Here is a 15,101-nt window from a genome sequence, read left to right on the forward strand (position 1 = left end):
AACCACAGATAAGTTCAAACTGAATGTTTCATTATTTTGCATCTTTACGTTTATTTAGGTTGAATTTTCTATTTCTCTCTTGTCACAATGCTGTGATTATACTCTGCTTAGGTTCAGACATAGAAACCACTTGGTTAGGGTTAGAAAATCACCACGGTTTGACTGGTAACTAACTGTTTTGGTTGCCACAAACACAGCTAGAAATGTCCCCAGGGGTTATTCCATGAAGCAGGATTAAGGACTAGCTTATTTCAATAAGTCTGGCCTAATTAAGTGAGAGTTCAGTTCCATCACCGTGGCTTATATGAATCCCTGCCTAGTAGCCATGGTAACTTGTGCTGGCAAACAAGCCTGCTCCAGGGCAGGCTAACTGACTAACTTAGTTTAGCTGCGTGTCCGACGGGCAGAAACAGACTCCCAGACGACAGTTCTGTGAGGTGAATTTTCGCGCTCACATCATGCTATGAAATTAAAGAAGCTCATAAAAATGATGTCTTGCACTTCCATTGTTAACAAATTCAATTAATCAATAAAATCCCATTTATATAGCAGAAGTTACACATGAAATGAGGTGAAAAGATACCACAAAGATCCTTGTCTCTGATTGGCTGGTAAAATAAGAATAAGACAGTGTGAGACCAACACAGAAGGAGGACAGACAGACAGACAGAGAGTTAGACAGTAAGATAGACAGAATTAAATTTAGAGAGACAGAGTGACAGACAGAAAGAAGGAGAGAGAAGACCACAATCCTTCCTGCCAACCATGTCCTGTCCCTTTATTGAAGACCCTATGGAGGAAGGTGCTTAAATTATCTAAAGAGCATTTAGACCACCAACCCCAAGGGTCTTCAGGGACAGGAGGAACCCACCTGTCTATCCTGATGAGTACCTGTGGGAGAGACACCGGCTCAGCAGGCCTGGCATAGTTTACCTATGCAGTGGGACTAGACCTCAGCATAACCACCCGGCGAAGCCAGGCTCGGACCACTGTGCAGTCTGTATGTATTACACTGCGTTTTTGTCTGTGGGACATTTCTCTACAGTGTGGGTGATGCTGAAGGTCTTTCCAAGGCAATGGTATGCCGGGAGATAAGGAGGGTATACCTAGCACTGAAGAATTTCCTCAACATCTTTATCACTTCCCCTCGCCATAAGGACATACAGAGGATCGAGGAGTCACTTCATACAACTGCAGGTATGTGACAGTTAAAATAAGCCTACATGTGAAGTAGCCTTCAGGCTGACATGTCTGTATTAACTTAAGCCTCTCCCTAAGGCTTCCCCAATGTAACAGACTGCACCCATGTGCGCAGCTGGACCTATGGGGAGGACTATGTGAACAGGAAATCTTTCCATAGCCTAAATGTACAGGTATGTAAGGGGAGTAACTGTCCATACACCGTCAGTCAGAGGGACGTAACTCTGAATTGGATTTTATATTTTGAAAGACACCACTGCACCAACCAGTCATAGTTACACTGTACAATATTAAATTAATGCTCTGCCAAGCAAAGTGTGCCATATGTTTAATTTCCCTCCATGATTACAGATGATCTGTGATGGTGAAATGGCCAGGCTCTGTACATGACTCGAGGATCTTCCGAGCATCCTCACTGACACAGAGATTTGCACAAGGCGAGAGAATGTTATTTCTACCCAAGGGTTTTTAGTAATGTGTATACTGCATGAGCATTTATTTGTATATCTAAGTAGAGCTAAGGTGTGAATGTCATCTTAATTCAAAGTGGCCAAACTCTAGTCTGAAAAATCATCAGGTGCACATTGTTCTGCCATAAGTCTTAATACACAAGGAGGGGCTCTGTCTTGTACTTGAACCATAAGAATACCATTTATATCAAACCAAAGCGTTTGTTATTCTGCAGGGGAGTTCAGTGGAGTACTGCCCGGGGACAGTTTGTATGCCATACCTACTCAGACCCTACCCAGAGCCAGGAACAGAGGCAGAGAGGGCCTTTAACCATGCCCACACAAAGACGAGGGCCCGGATAGAGATGACTTTTGGCCAACTTAAGTCCAGGTTCTACATTCATATTGTACATTTTCCACATTTCTTCCAGGGAAGCCTCGGGCTCACAAATGTTTCCTAGCTTTAACCCGTGCAGGTTCCAGCTCTGGAAGGGCCTCAGGGCCTCAGGGTTATTCCTGACTGGGCATATGACATTGTTATTACCTGTGCAGTCTGCCTGCAATGCTAGAGATACTGCCTGCAATGTTGGTGAAGGAGCAATGAGAGGACATCAACCTGACCCCTCAGGGACCAATGTATGGAAGCTCAGTGAGGGACCTTTACAAGGACGTTTGTTTCAGTTAATCCCACTGTGGTGACCTTTGTTTGAGCATTTTCTTTTTCAGAAAGAAAATACATGTGTAGAATCTTTTATTTTCAGTTGGTTAAAGCTGTGGAGAAAAAAAAGAGGATGTTAAATAAAGTTCAAACCATGACCTTCTGCTGTGTCAGAATGTATACTTACATTTGGTGCAAATGTCAACCTTGGATGATTCTGTGGTTTGCAGAAATGTGGGCTGTTTGTTGATGTCGATGAGAAAATGTGACTCAACAGTGAAAGTCACTCTCTGAACCTCACAAACTGAATGACAGCCACAAGCTCAAACCAGTGACAGAGATAGAAGTGCCACCTCTCATATTAGCAGAGCTGCTAGCATGACTGTGGGCTCTTTATACTATCATTAAGTAATTCTAGCAATGTAGAAAAGTGCTGTTATGTACTCCAGGACTGTACTTACTGTAAGGTTGGAGGTACTTGGACTTGCACTGATGATGCATTTTTATAAAACAACACAATAATAACATGCATAGTTACAACTGGAGCTGCTACACAGATAAAATGTTGCCTTCTGATGTTAATGTATCAGTAACAATCGTCCAGTAATGTCAGATACATTATACATTCATACATTTACATTTGTACTTTAAGTCATTGCAGGCTTTGACTTGAACTTTAGCTCAGTAACGTTACACTGTAAACTCTTTAAGCTACTTTTACTGAAGAAAAGTTTATCAGTTCTTTAAACACTGAGTTCTAAGCAACGGTCATGGTTCCCTGATGTTACATTTTGTTGAAAAAGGTTTTATTTTCCTTTTTTTAAGCACCAACAGAAGACAGTTGTCAGTTTTCATACAGGATACACACAGTAGACCTGATGATTACATACAGTGTACTTGTGTTTGTGTGAATTAGCCGGGTGTTATTTCTCTGCACAGGAATGTACTTTTTTTTTTAAAGATGAGATGTGTGTGTGCGCGTGCGTGTGTGTGTGTGTGTGTGTGTGTGTGTGTGTGTGTGTGTGTGTGTGTGTGTGTGTTGGTGGGGGTTGCACATTGCTCTGCTGGAGGCTGGCGGTCTGTCTCTTAGTGTTGTACTGCTGTCAGACGGTGGTGTGGGCTCCAGGCAGGAGAGGTGTGTGTATGCACGTGTTGTGTGTGTGTGTGTGTGTGTGTGTGTGTGTGTTTGTGTGTGTGTGTGTGTGTGGGATGGGGGGGCTGTTCAAGCCTGTTCAAGTTTTCTTTTTGCTCGTCACCTCCCTCCCTCCTTCCCTCCCTCCCTCCCACCTCACAGGGTCAGGTAGCAGGCGTAACACACTTTCACACACACACACAGACACACACACACACACACACACACACACACACATACACACACATACACATACTCCAAGAGAGCACATGCACATGCTTCACTTCCTCCCCAGAGCCTGTTTGGCTGAAGACAGCATGGGCGTCTGTGAGCTGTGAGGATGGAGAAGAGAGTGTGTGTGATCCAGACTGACTTCCACCAGTACAGACCCACCATCGCTCAGCACAGCAGACCTGTGGCTCACGTAAGGAACCCGCCTCTCCTCCTCACACTTCCTCTCTCCTGCTCTCTCATTCTCTTTCCCTGAAGCTCCATCTTTATTCTTTATCTGTTCTTCCTGGCTAACTCCTTCTCCTTCAGTCTCTGTTGTGTCACTGTGTCTCCAGCATGCTGCAGGGCCCCTCCTCTACAGGCCCTCACCTCTGGGAACTGTTTTTTCAACAGGGGGCGTCAGAGTGTGTGGGATCATACATTAGCGCTGTATGTTGCTGCTGCAGTGACTGTACGTGTGTGTTTCAGTGGCGTATCACTTCAGTCTTCTGTGTTTCAGTGAAATTCCCAGGGTTTCAGTTGTTAGGAAATCAGTTTAAAGGGTTGCTAATGTCACACACTAGCCTCTGTTTTGTGTGTCACACCGGCACGCACACTACAGAGGAATGCAAGCAGACAAGCATCATACAGGCTGCAAACATGAAAACAGTCAATCTCATCTGCAGACCTGAGGTACAGCTGAGAGAAAACATGGTGGTTGCTCTCTGGCCCCGGCACCCAGACGAAACAAACGAGATAGAACTCTCTAATTCGTGATCTAAAGAGGTGATGGAAGGCTTTTTTCATTTAAATTTTTTGGAAACGGCGAGTGCCCCCCTGCTTCTACAGCTTCTGCTCAATAGGCCTACCTGGTGCACAGACATAAGACTGGCATCAAATGGGTTTGGAAACAAGACATATATGCATACCTGTTTATACATATTTACTTTATTGCAACATACTGGTTAGCTTCACCTCATTAGACCTTTTCAGCTTGTTTTTACTTTTTACAGCTTATGAAAATATATAACTGTGAGATGGTGTATAGGGACCTCCATTACACTGATTTATGTCCCATATTTCAGTCCAATATCCAATGAAAAGCCACTGTGTGTGTCTCACTCACTGCTGTAGGTGGCATTCTGCCTGCCATCTGTCTACTTATAATGTATGACTATATGACATTGACCACCTTCTCTCCACTACAGACCATGATGGCTCTCAGTAGATGGATGGTCTCATCTTTTGTTCCTTTCTCACTCTGTATTTTCATATCCACACACACATGCAGTACACACACACACACACACACACACACACACACACACACACACACACACACACACACACAGCTGGGTCTGCTAACAAAGACATGAAAAGCTGTGCACTTATCTCCTTTGATGATGCTGCATGTGGGTCATCATTAGTGTTCAGTGTTTTCAGGGTTCAGAGAAAACTCTTTGAACCTCAGTGTGTTTTATCTTATAGTGTATTTGAAAGGTGCTATATTGAAAGGAATCCCAGTGATTTACAGATAATACTGTGTTTGGGTCTGTTCACTTCAACATAACCACAGTCAGTGTTGTCTGTAATCTGCCTGTACTGCAGCCCAGCTATGTCAGGTATTTCAATCAGCCTGATCAGGACAGTAAGTGCCACTGAGGAGAACTTATAATGTCGACAGTTATCTCTCCAGGGCAATTACCTGACAACAATCATGTCATTGATATGATTTATAAGCTGCTGTTATTGTACCTGACCTGCAGCCAGTCGACCACATGAGTGTAAGTGACCTGTGAGGTGCTTCAGTGATCAAAGGCTGGCTGTGCCCTCCTCCATGGCCTGGATCCAGAGTTCAGCCAGAGGCCAGGCTTCACACCGCAGTCCGTTCACCTGGGAGCAGTTTGCACACTGCAGTGTGAGGTCATAGTGTACACTCCTCTGCACGAAGGCAGGAGAGTTACTGAACAGAAACAGGAACACACTATGTGATAAATATGATGCACCCAAAAAGAAGTTTAGCCAATTTTCAGACATAAATTCTGAACCTTTACCCTGTGCCACATACAGGCCGGGAAAGTGACAGCTGTAAGAGTGTGCTACAGCCACCATTTAGTGTTCTACAGCTGAGTGTTATGACCTGATCACACCAGAATTTCAAGTTAACTCAGTTAATATTGATGGAAACAAAACAGTATGCTCATCCGGTTGCGGAAAAAAAACATCCATGAAGATCTTTCAGTTAGAGTGCAACATTGTTGATTTGTACAGAAATTTGGATTATTGATCATCAGCTAACCAGGAGAGCCAGTCAGGAAGCTATCGTAACTTATTAGCAGTGTTGAAACAAAAGAGGCGTGGCTCCCAGACAATTGGGGGGCAATTCAAGGCAAGGCACGTGGAGCAGTTATACACAACACAACACTTAACAGATATACAACACAACACAGGACAGTCAGCTAGTTAAAATAAAAAAATATATATATATATAAAATAAAATAAAAAATAAGATTAAAATAGAGAAATATAAAATGTATAAATAGAATAAAGAGATATAGGCAGTATTTACGTAAGGTGCAAGTTGGTATCGAGGTAGTTTGAATGCCCATATAAATACTATAAATAGATAAAGATAAAGTGGGGATGTGCTGTCAAGAGTGTGGACAAAGCAGCATTGTAAGTCCGACAACAGGTAGATTATTGTCTGTATTATCGTCCGTTAGCATGTGTATAGGGCCTGTTTGTGTGTTGTTCTTTGTGTGTTTGTGAGCATGAACACAGTTCCAGCCTCAGAACAAACTACCAAAATGAAAAATGATGCAAAGCTTTCTTTACTGCCTGCTCCATTACAGCTGAAAGACATATATTACTGTAACGCGTCACCCCAACACTGAAAGCTTTGAGCGAGGATCCAGACATTACAAGGCTGTCGTATTAACATCACATTTTCATTTCTTTGTTCAGAAGTAGTTGAGCTCGTTCCATGTTTGTGCAGTGTACACACTGAGTGGGATAATGTACACTGGCAGATCACTCAAGGACTTAACTGTGTAGCCGGTAGCAGGTGGAGGCTTAATAGGAGATGAAATATTGAACAGCTGTTCAAATAAAAGAAAAGAATGGAGATCATGGATTGATATCCCAGTTAGCTCCACTCAGACCAGGAATGCCCAGAATCAGAAGAAGGGGATAGTTGTTCTTAGGAAAAAGTTTCATTTCGGAAAATCTTTTTTTTAAAAAATCATATTTTGAACTTAACAGAAACAGGTTTTACAGAGCTGTGAATCAGGCGGACAATTGGAGAGTTTGTTTCACTGGGAGGAGAGGTGTGTTCGGCTCTGCAGGTTTGATCAGACAAACGTCTCTGAGCTTCAAGTCAAAACAGGAAAGCTTCACTAAACTGTAACTCACATTCATCATGCAGAGACGGATTGTGCTGCAACAAAGGGAGCGTTTAATTTGTTCGCTCTCAACAATAGCGCTGGCTTAAGAGGTTTAGCCCTGTGATCGTGCCAAAGGTGAACCATTGATGTGTCACATTCATCTTCCTCTGCTTTCTTGGCCTCAGCGTGCAGATTGATGTTGAGTGCGACAGTAAATCCTGCACTGACAGTGTTTAAACTGACTTTAGGTAGAGGAAGTTCAGGTGTGTCAGCAGGCAGATCCTCATGGCAGTTAAAACACACATGTCCTAAATCTTATTTGAACAACATGGCAATTATCACTGCACACTTAGGGAAAGATGATACCACATTTCCTTGTCTAATTTCCCCACTGACAGTCCTGTACAGTTTGTCAGCTTTAAGAGGTAAACTGACTGTCAGGACTCAGAGAGCTGAGCTAATGACAGCTCTTTTCCAGCGGTGCAGATACTGGCGCTCAAGCAGCGACAGGTTTTTCTGTGTGTGTGTGTTTGAATGTCTTTCTGTAACACACGCTTTCCCTTTTAAAACTCTTCTTCTGATCTCACTGTGGAAAATCGGCTCACATCTGTTTTTCCAAGAAGGAAAACTACATTTTGTTGTTCTGCGTTGGAAGTAAGGCCAAATGCACTTGTAGAATCTTGTTCAGTGAACAGATAAATAAATGAAGACAGACTGAATGTGGCTTGAGTGTAAATGTGAGCAACGGACAGTTGCTCTCTGCGAGATACATTAGTTGCTTTGGATAGTGCATATAAGTCAAGGTTGATTGTTTGCTGTCTATGCATTCAACTGTTGGTCATTACAAGGCCAACACACAGTGACCCTGCTGACATGACTATTAATGATACACATGAATAATCCTTATCTCTCTAATCAGCATTTTAATGTCCTACCGGGGTGCTGCAGTTGCGAGGTTTGATGATGACCATGATATTTGAATCTTTCTGTGGTATTATTGTTGGGGCCACTGAGCAACATGGCTAATGATGGCAACTTAGCTACTGTCCAAAGCCAAAAACAACCATGATCTCCGTGCTCTGAAAAGACAGAGTAAAAGTCTTGGTTGTATTAATAAGTCGGCAGGTGTTACTTACTGTTCTTGTAGAAAAAGTGCCGGTTTTGAAGTGTCTCAAGTCCCGGTGGAAAGAGGAAATGCATATCAATGAGGGAACAGACTTTAACACAACACAGGAGCGCTCTCCATCGAGTGAATGCCTGTCTGTTCACGGTTGTGCAATGGCAGACATTTTTCCTGGAAAAATCCAGCCGAAGAGCAAAGTGAAAGCAGGGCTTTAGGGAGTTGTTAACACAGCTGTTACACTGTAATACATCAGTATTTAGTTCAGAATGATTAGTTAAAGCTAAAAAGTTGTCTATTGCCAGTTCAATGGAATATTGAAATCATAATAATCATACACCTATGACAACATGGTGTAAATAATCCAGAACCTCATAATAACTTCTGTTTCCTTTTATTCTTGATTTGTCACAGTTGGTTGAACGAATGCACCTTAGTGCTGATTGCTGTAGAACGGAAAAAAAGAAGTTGCAGTTGCTAGTTAGCTACCAGTTTGTGGCAAAATCATGTCAGAGGAGATGACAGGTGAGAGCGAGACACTCAGCGCACCCACTAAAAGTTAACAAGCCAATGTGGGAGTTTTTTTGGATTCAGCAAAGTTTCTATAGTTATCGCAATGTCATTATCATGGCTTCTATTGGACATGATAGTCTTGTATTGAAAATCAGATATAGTAACAGTCTGAGTGTCCTATTCTATGTTGATGACACAATATTATAGCCTAACCCACTCACCTTCCATCTGCCTTTGATGTCCATGCTGTCACTAATATGTTGAGTCATACAGATACTGAGGAATGTCTTCATTTGCAACATTTAACCAGTCAAAATTATAATTACCTAATAAAGTTAATAAAGCTAACGTGTTAGCAAACAGTGGCTGAATTACACACCGAGGAACACATAAACAATTAGCTAGCATTAGTTTGAATGCTTATGGTTGCTCGACAAATACGTCTAGATGAACTCTCTTTTGACTGTGTTTTTGGTCTCCACCAACTTTTGATGGAAATATTCAGTGTAGCTGCTTCAAACTCCAATGTGGTCACTAGCTTCTCGTCAAACCACTGATGAGAAATCAAAACAGTAAAGTAGGTTGTAAAACCAAAACAACGAGCTAAAAGATGCTAAAAATCTCTGCAGAGCTGAAGGAAACTGAAGAGTTGATTGATAATTCTTGCTGTTTGTCACTACAGTAACCCCTTTCACCGTAGGCATAATATTCGATCTGGTGTTAATGTATGATTAGTGCAGCTTTCAAAAACACGTGTTGTTCAGTCAACTTTTGTAGTTGATCACAAAGACATTTTTTACTGTCATGCTCCTCAATCATCACTTCAGCAGTTCAACCCTGTCTGTACAAGTTCTGCTGCTTTATCACCAAAGATCAATCACTCGTCTTTGATCTTTGTATCACAAAGTTGGATGGATTTCCTTATTGAAAAAAGGGAATAATTATGTTGTGATATTCATGCATAAATCTCTACTACCTCACACCTTTGTTCTCAGATTTGAATTACCATTTAACCGTAAATATCTCATGTATTTGCATTTATTTTGGCAGAAGTAGTTTGGGGTACATACCTTTTAAATTGAATGAACAGTAAAGTGCCCTCAAGCTACATTATTTCATTCCCTCCTTTTGAAGATTAGTTAGGCCTACTTGCTTTTTTATGACTCTTGTAATTGATATTATTAATTCTATGTTTATGTGATTGTTGGTTGTCTGGTTTCATGTGTTGTTTCTTAAATGCTGGTAATGTTGTTGACTGTTAATGTTTCTTGTTCTCGGATATCTCCTGAAAAGATATGATTTTGATCATAATCTCAATGAGACCTTATTTAATAATGTTAAACAACGCTGTAAATTTAAACATATTGCATCACTGAATGCATCACTTAATCTTTCTTAGTTCCTTGTTTTATTTTTTAATAAATAACTATCAATTGTTTTTGGATTGTATGACAGGGAGCCAGAGCAGAATTTCTCTCATTACAAACTGATTTCCTCCATAAAACTTTATGTCCCAATGTGTGCAGAACATTATTGTGTTTACATCAGTGTGTCAGGGGTTGACAGACATCTGTTTAGCATGTGAGTCTGTTTCTGTGTGGTTTGGTGGGCTGGTGAGGTGCTGCTGATAGGAAGAAGGACTCAGACCAGCTCTTCCTAGTAATAGATTTCAGCTCACATACCAACAGCATCTTAACATTACTGTCTGTCTCTGATCAACTTCACACTGCTGGCTGAACTCTCCCTCTGATCTTTGGCCTCTGTACCATGTAGAGTCAGGTCTGGGTGACAGAGTACTTACAGTTTGTATAGTGTTTGTTTTAACTGGCCTGAAGTGCCAGAGTGGTGAAGTTAACTGCACAAGGAAAGCTAAACAAAGTGCTGCAAGTGGTTTGGATTTTGGAGGACTGGACCAAATTGACTTTCAAACTGCTATGCATGATTAAATGTCTCTGCTTTATTTGTCTGGTCCTATTTGGCTATTTAACATAGTGGCCAAGCAGAGTTATTACAAAGTTATGTGATGCACAGGGGCCCAAGACTTTTTCCCATAAGCTTACATTATAAAGGAAGTGGCTGTAAATCGGTGGCTTTTTAATCCCGCATAATAACTAATTTCACTCTCAGAATTTCATCCATTTGGTCTGATAACATTTAGAAAGTCCCGAAGAGCTGCACAATTGAATACATTTTTCCCCATTCAAGTTAGCCAATGGCTGAAGTGGATGTTGGCTGCTCCGTAGCTAACAGAAATCTCTTGTACGTATGCTCCATGGGCCTGACAATGCAAAAGCCTTCAATGCTGTATCCAGTTCATGTATATGCAGCAATACAGGGTCTATTAAGGATTTGATTTGCAGCTAAATGTATATATTCAAAGCAAGAAAAGCATTCAACATGTGTTTGTTTTCTTCTTTTCTTTAAATGGCACAAAAGAATACCCTTTTTGCTGTTTGGATTCAGTGTGGGGTAGGCAAAACATTTTCATATTGAGTATGTGTCATTTGAATGGGCTCAGTTGAAGTAACAATCCCAGTATTATCTACAGAGCATATTAGGGTCTTAGCATTAGCTCATTGTTTTCGTCCACTTTCATCATCCTAATTAACCTTGTTTCCAGCCACAGCAGGCAGCTGTTTCCAGCCAAAATCTCTCATAACCCTACTGTGCACTACCCCCCCAATGAAAATGTGGTCTTAATTTTGAGAAGCACCACCACTACTAGAACTACTACTAAAACACATAGAGAATGAGACGGACACCATGCTTAAAACTTACCACTAATTTCCACTGTGGTGCCATGATGAATTTCTCATTGAATTATTAATATGACAGTTTGACAGAGTTTGATATTGTTCTAGTGAAAGAAGGCCAGTAGGAGGCCGGTCTGCAGAGTGGGGAGGAAAGGTGGGCACATGTGTGTGTATTCATACATGCATGTCTCTTTTAGAGCTCTTTGGCAGAGCGTTGGTGTGTGTGCCTGTCAGAAGTAAATGGAAGAGAGAGGGGAGAGTGCAGTGCAGACAGACAGACAGAAGTGAACAAAAGTGAGAGACTCAGTCAGAGACCTGGCCAGCCAGCCGGGCTGAAATATCAGGCTTTCTGTATGTGCATGTGTGAGTATCTGGACGTGTGTGTGTGTGTGTGAGTGTTCCAGACTAGGTCTCTGTCGTTGCAGCAGGACATTCACACACAGCAGGCAGGGATGAGGGAGAGAGAGGAGCTGAGGAGAGCCATAGAGCAGAGTGACCGACTCCTCTCCAGGGTCCGCGAGCTAGAGGAGCAGAACAGCCAGCTTAACAAGGAAAAGAATGAGGTGGCCACTAAATACCGAGCTGTAAGTCTGCTGCTCTGCTCCGCTGCATCCCCGTCTTTGCTTCTCCTTCTCTTTTCTCGTTTTTTTCCCTTTAAAAAAGTCTTTGTTTCACGAACTCGATACTGTGGAACTCACATGATTTGTGCATTTCAGTCTGAATTTCTGCTTGATAAGGGATTTTGAACGTGGTCATTATACCAATCCCGGGTGAATGAAATTAAGTGGATAATAATACCCTAGAAGGCGGAGAGAGAGATGCAGCCACCATGGCAGTCACTGTGTTGGAGCTTGTTTTAATGCTGCGTTTCTCCCTGTGGCTTTTTACTGCTGTGTTGACCATTTTCCAGCTGATCGTTTTATTGAGAGAGTAAGTACAGTGTGTTTTTTACTGAGACTGCTGTCATAGTATTGTGAAGGCACCATGCTGTTTCCTGGCCTGAGGCACATGGTATGACTGATTGGTTTACTGCATGGAGGACTGTTTGAGTGGCACATCCCCGTTGGTTGGGAGGAGGTGTTACCAAAAGTTTTATTGTGACAACTCCAAAACCGCATTATTGTTTGGAAGTATTCAGTCCATAAATGCAGCTTATTTTATTAGACTGCTGAAAAGATCAAAAGAACAATTCCAAAACAATGCTGTTTATCCATTATAATGAGAACTTGAAGCTGCTCTAACCAATATTTTTATAGGAACAATAAACCACATGATTGTGTATTGTAAAAAGGAGTGGTAGTGACTAACACAGTGAGAAATATCACCCAACTCTGCAATTCCTCTTAGCTCTATGGAGCTTTCAGCATCTTTCATCTCTCTCATTGTGTTGGTGTTAATGGTTTGCAACATTACTGTTCTGTTTTTTCGTTCTCATCAACCAACTTCAACACATCCTCATACCTAAATCAATAAATGGATCATTTGCCAATGACTCCCATAACGACAGATATCACCGTTCCCAAAATAACATGACCGTTGCATACCAGCAATAGTCTCTCTGGACATTATAAGGTTGCAGTTTGGTTAGGTTTAAGCAAGAAAACTACTTGGTTGGATTTAGACGCTAAATATACTTGGTTTGGATTTAGACACTAAAACTATTTGGTTGGGGTTAGACACTCAAGTTTCTTAGATAGGTCTAGACACTTAAACTATTTGGCTAGTTTTAGGTACAAAAACTACTTGGTTTGGTTTAGACAATAAAAGTACTTGGTTAGGTTTAGACAATAAAAGTACTTGGTTAGGTTTATGTTGGTACATTAGCTAGCATACGTACATAACATGAGAGTCATAATCAGCTACTTGCAGAGTTGTCCTGTGTGGTTGTATTCTAAGGAGGATTGGCTTTCTGCTTTCCCCCAAAGATGACAATTGTTATTTATGAAGACGTTCTGACATACCCACTACACATTTACTGACCTGAAATGGCAAGAAAAGTCAGGGACTAGCTTGTGAACAATCTAGCATGTAGTAGCTTACAAGCCAAATATTTTCCACAGCAGTTGGTGGGGACCAAAGCAGAGCTAAAAGGAAAAAGGCAATATTGGCCAGTTGCGACCAGCAACCAGGGACAGTTCACCCCCAAATCAAAACAACATATTTTCCCTCTTACCTTCTAACTTAGCTTGTTCAGGTTTAACTTCCTGGTACAAGCCTCACATCCATGAGTAGATGCAGACTTCCTGCTTACCTTTTCTTACCATAGCAGAGAACTTTTCCATCCATCCATCCATCCAATTTCTTTTGCTTATCCAGGATCAAGTTTAGATCAGGCAGACTGTTCCTCCAAAACACCGCCCTCTCCATCATTACCCATGAGCATTGAAGTCTCCTAGAAGTGCCTATGGAGTGCCCAGATGTAACCCTTTTCATGACACCACCCAAGAAGGCTGGGTATTCCAAGATGCTGTTCTGTGCGTAAGCACAAATGACAGAGACTTCCCCCTAGCAACTTTCAGTCGCACAGATGCGAGCCTCACATCCCTCGTTGAGAACTCCATCACCGTGGCACTCAGCCAGGGGCTTGTGAGTATCCCCACACCTGCCCAGCGCCTCTCACCCTGGGCAACAAAAGGAGAGAGTCCAGTCCCTCTCCAGGAGCAAAATTCGCACCATTCGGGTGAGGGTGGGCACCTGGGCGTCCTGACCCCTGGCTTTGCAGACTAGCCCTTGGTACGAGAACTTTTTGTTCAAATTAAATTCTAATTTAGGTATTCACACCTTGCTATGGCTTGAGAGTAAAGACTTAAAAATAAAATAAGTGCTTTCTATAATGCACCAAGTGAATGCTGTATTCAGGGACCTTGAAAATAATGTTATGTTGACGATAGCCAACATTTTATCTGAGCAGTTGTCTCATTTTCCAAAAAAGAGTGGATGTCCCAATTTGAGGGATTCTCTCCTTGAGGCAGAGGATTTGTGTGAGATTGTGTGGAGCGGCACTGCTGCTGCCAGTGTTTGTGGAAAGCACTCCAGGGTTGCCCACGGGATTTGGTCATTACTGGTGCTGAGTGCCTTAGCAGACTCTTCAGAAGGCTTCAATGGAATACATTGTAAACTGTCACTCTCTATTTTACTGCCGTCTGGATATGACAAATTCATGTGTCACTGCTGATCTTTGTCTGCATGTGCCTTTGAATACATTGACCTTGAATAGGTCTGTACTGTCAGTTTAAATCAGAGTGGTAGTAAATTAAAGGAATTTCTGTACAATGACTTATAGTGGATGATCCAAACTCCTGGATGTGTTCTTTTTCCTTACTGATATCATGACAAGTGGGGGCTTTAAGATTGTGTCTGTTTTCTCTCTAGAACCGACAACCTTCCAGATACTTCTTTTATAAAATATTTCAATAGACGTTAGGAGTTTTAGCTCCTCACTCGTTTTTATTGCCCTTTTCCAGACAAAAAACCCAACAATTTATCAGAATCACCAGGTGTGCTCTGGCTCCAACCGTTTCTTTTCTTCACTGCTTAGATTAGCCAACCATAAATAATGAAGTTAATCTGTGGAGGAGACAGATCAGCCGGCATAATTCATAGCTTGGAGCCCCTCTGATTTGACTGCAGCAGGAAATGTGACCCCTTGTCAGAGCTATTTAGTGCTGTTGCTGCCTATAGGA

General features: G+C 41.9%; 1 protein-coding gene across 1 annotated transcript in view; it reads left to right on the forward strand.

The window, feature by feature from the left end:
- Positions 1 to 11,870: 11,870 nt before the first annotated feature.
- LOC311250223 (uncharacterized protein MYH16) overlaps positions 11,871 to 15,101 on the forward strand; it is a gene marked incomplete at its 5' end in the record, with an annotated part of 54,402 nt that continues 51,171 nt past the window's right edge. The window contains one exon of the mRNA XM_084341801.1: positions 11,871 to 12,002. Coding sequence (XP_084197927.1) covers positions 11,871 to 12,002 — 132 coding nt within the window. The remainder of the gene's footprint in view (positions 12,003 to 15,101) is intronic.

The sequence above is a fragment of the Pagrus pagrus genome, assembly GCF_965226575.1.
Source record: "Pagrus pagrus genome assembly, chromosome: 21".
Taxonomy (NCBI): Eukaryota; Metazoa; Chordata; class Actinopteri; order Spariformes; family Sparidae; genus Pagrus; species Pagrus pagrus.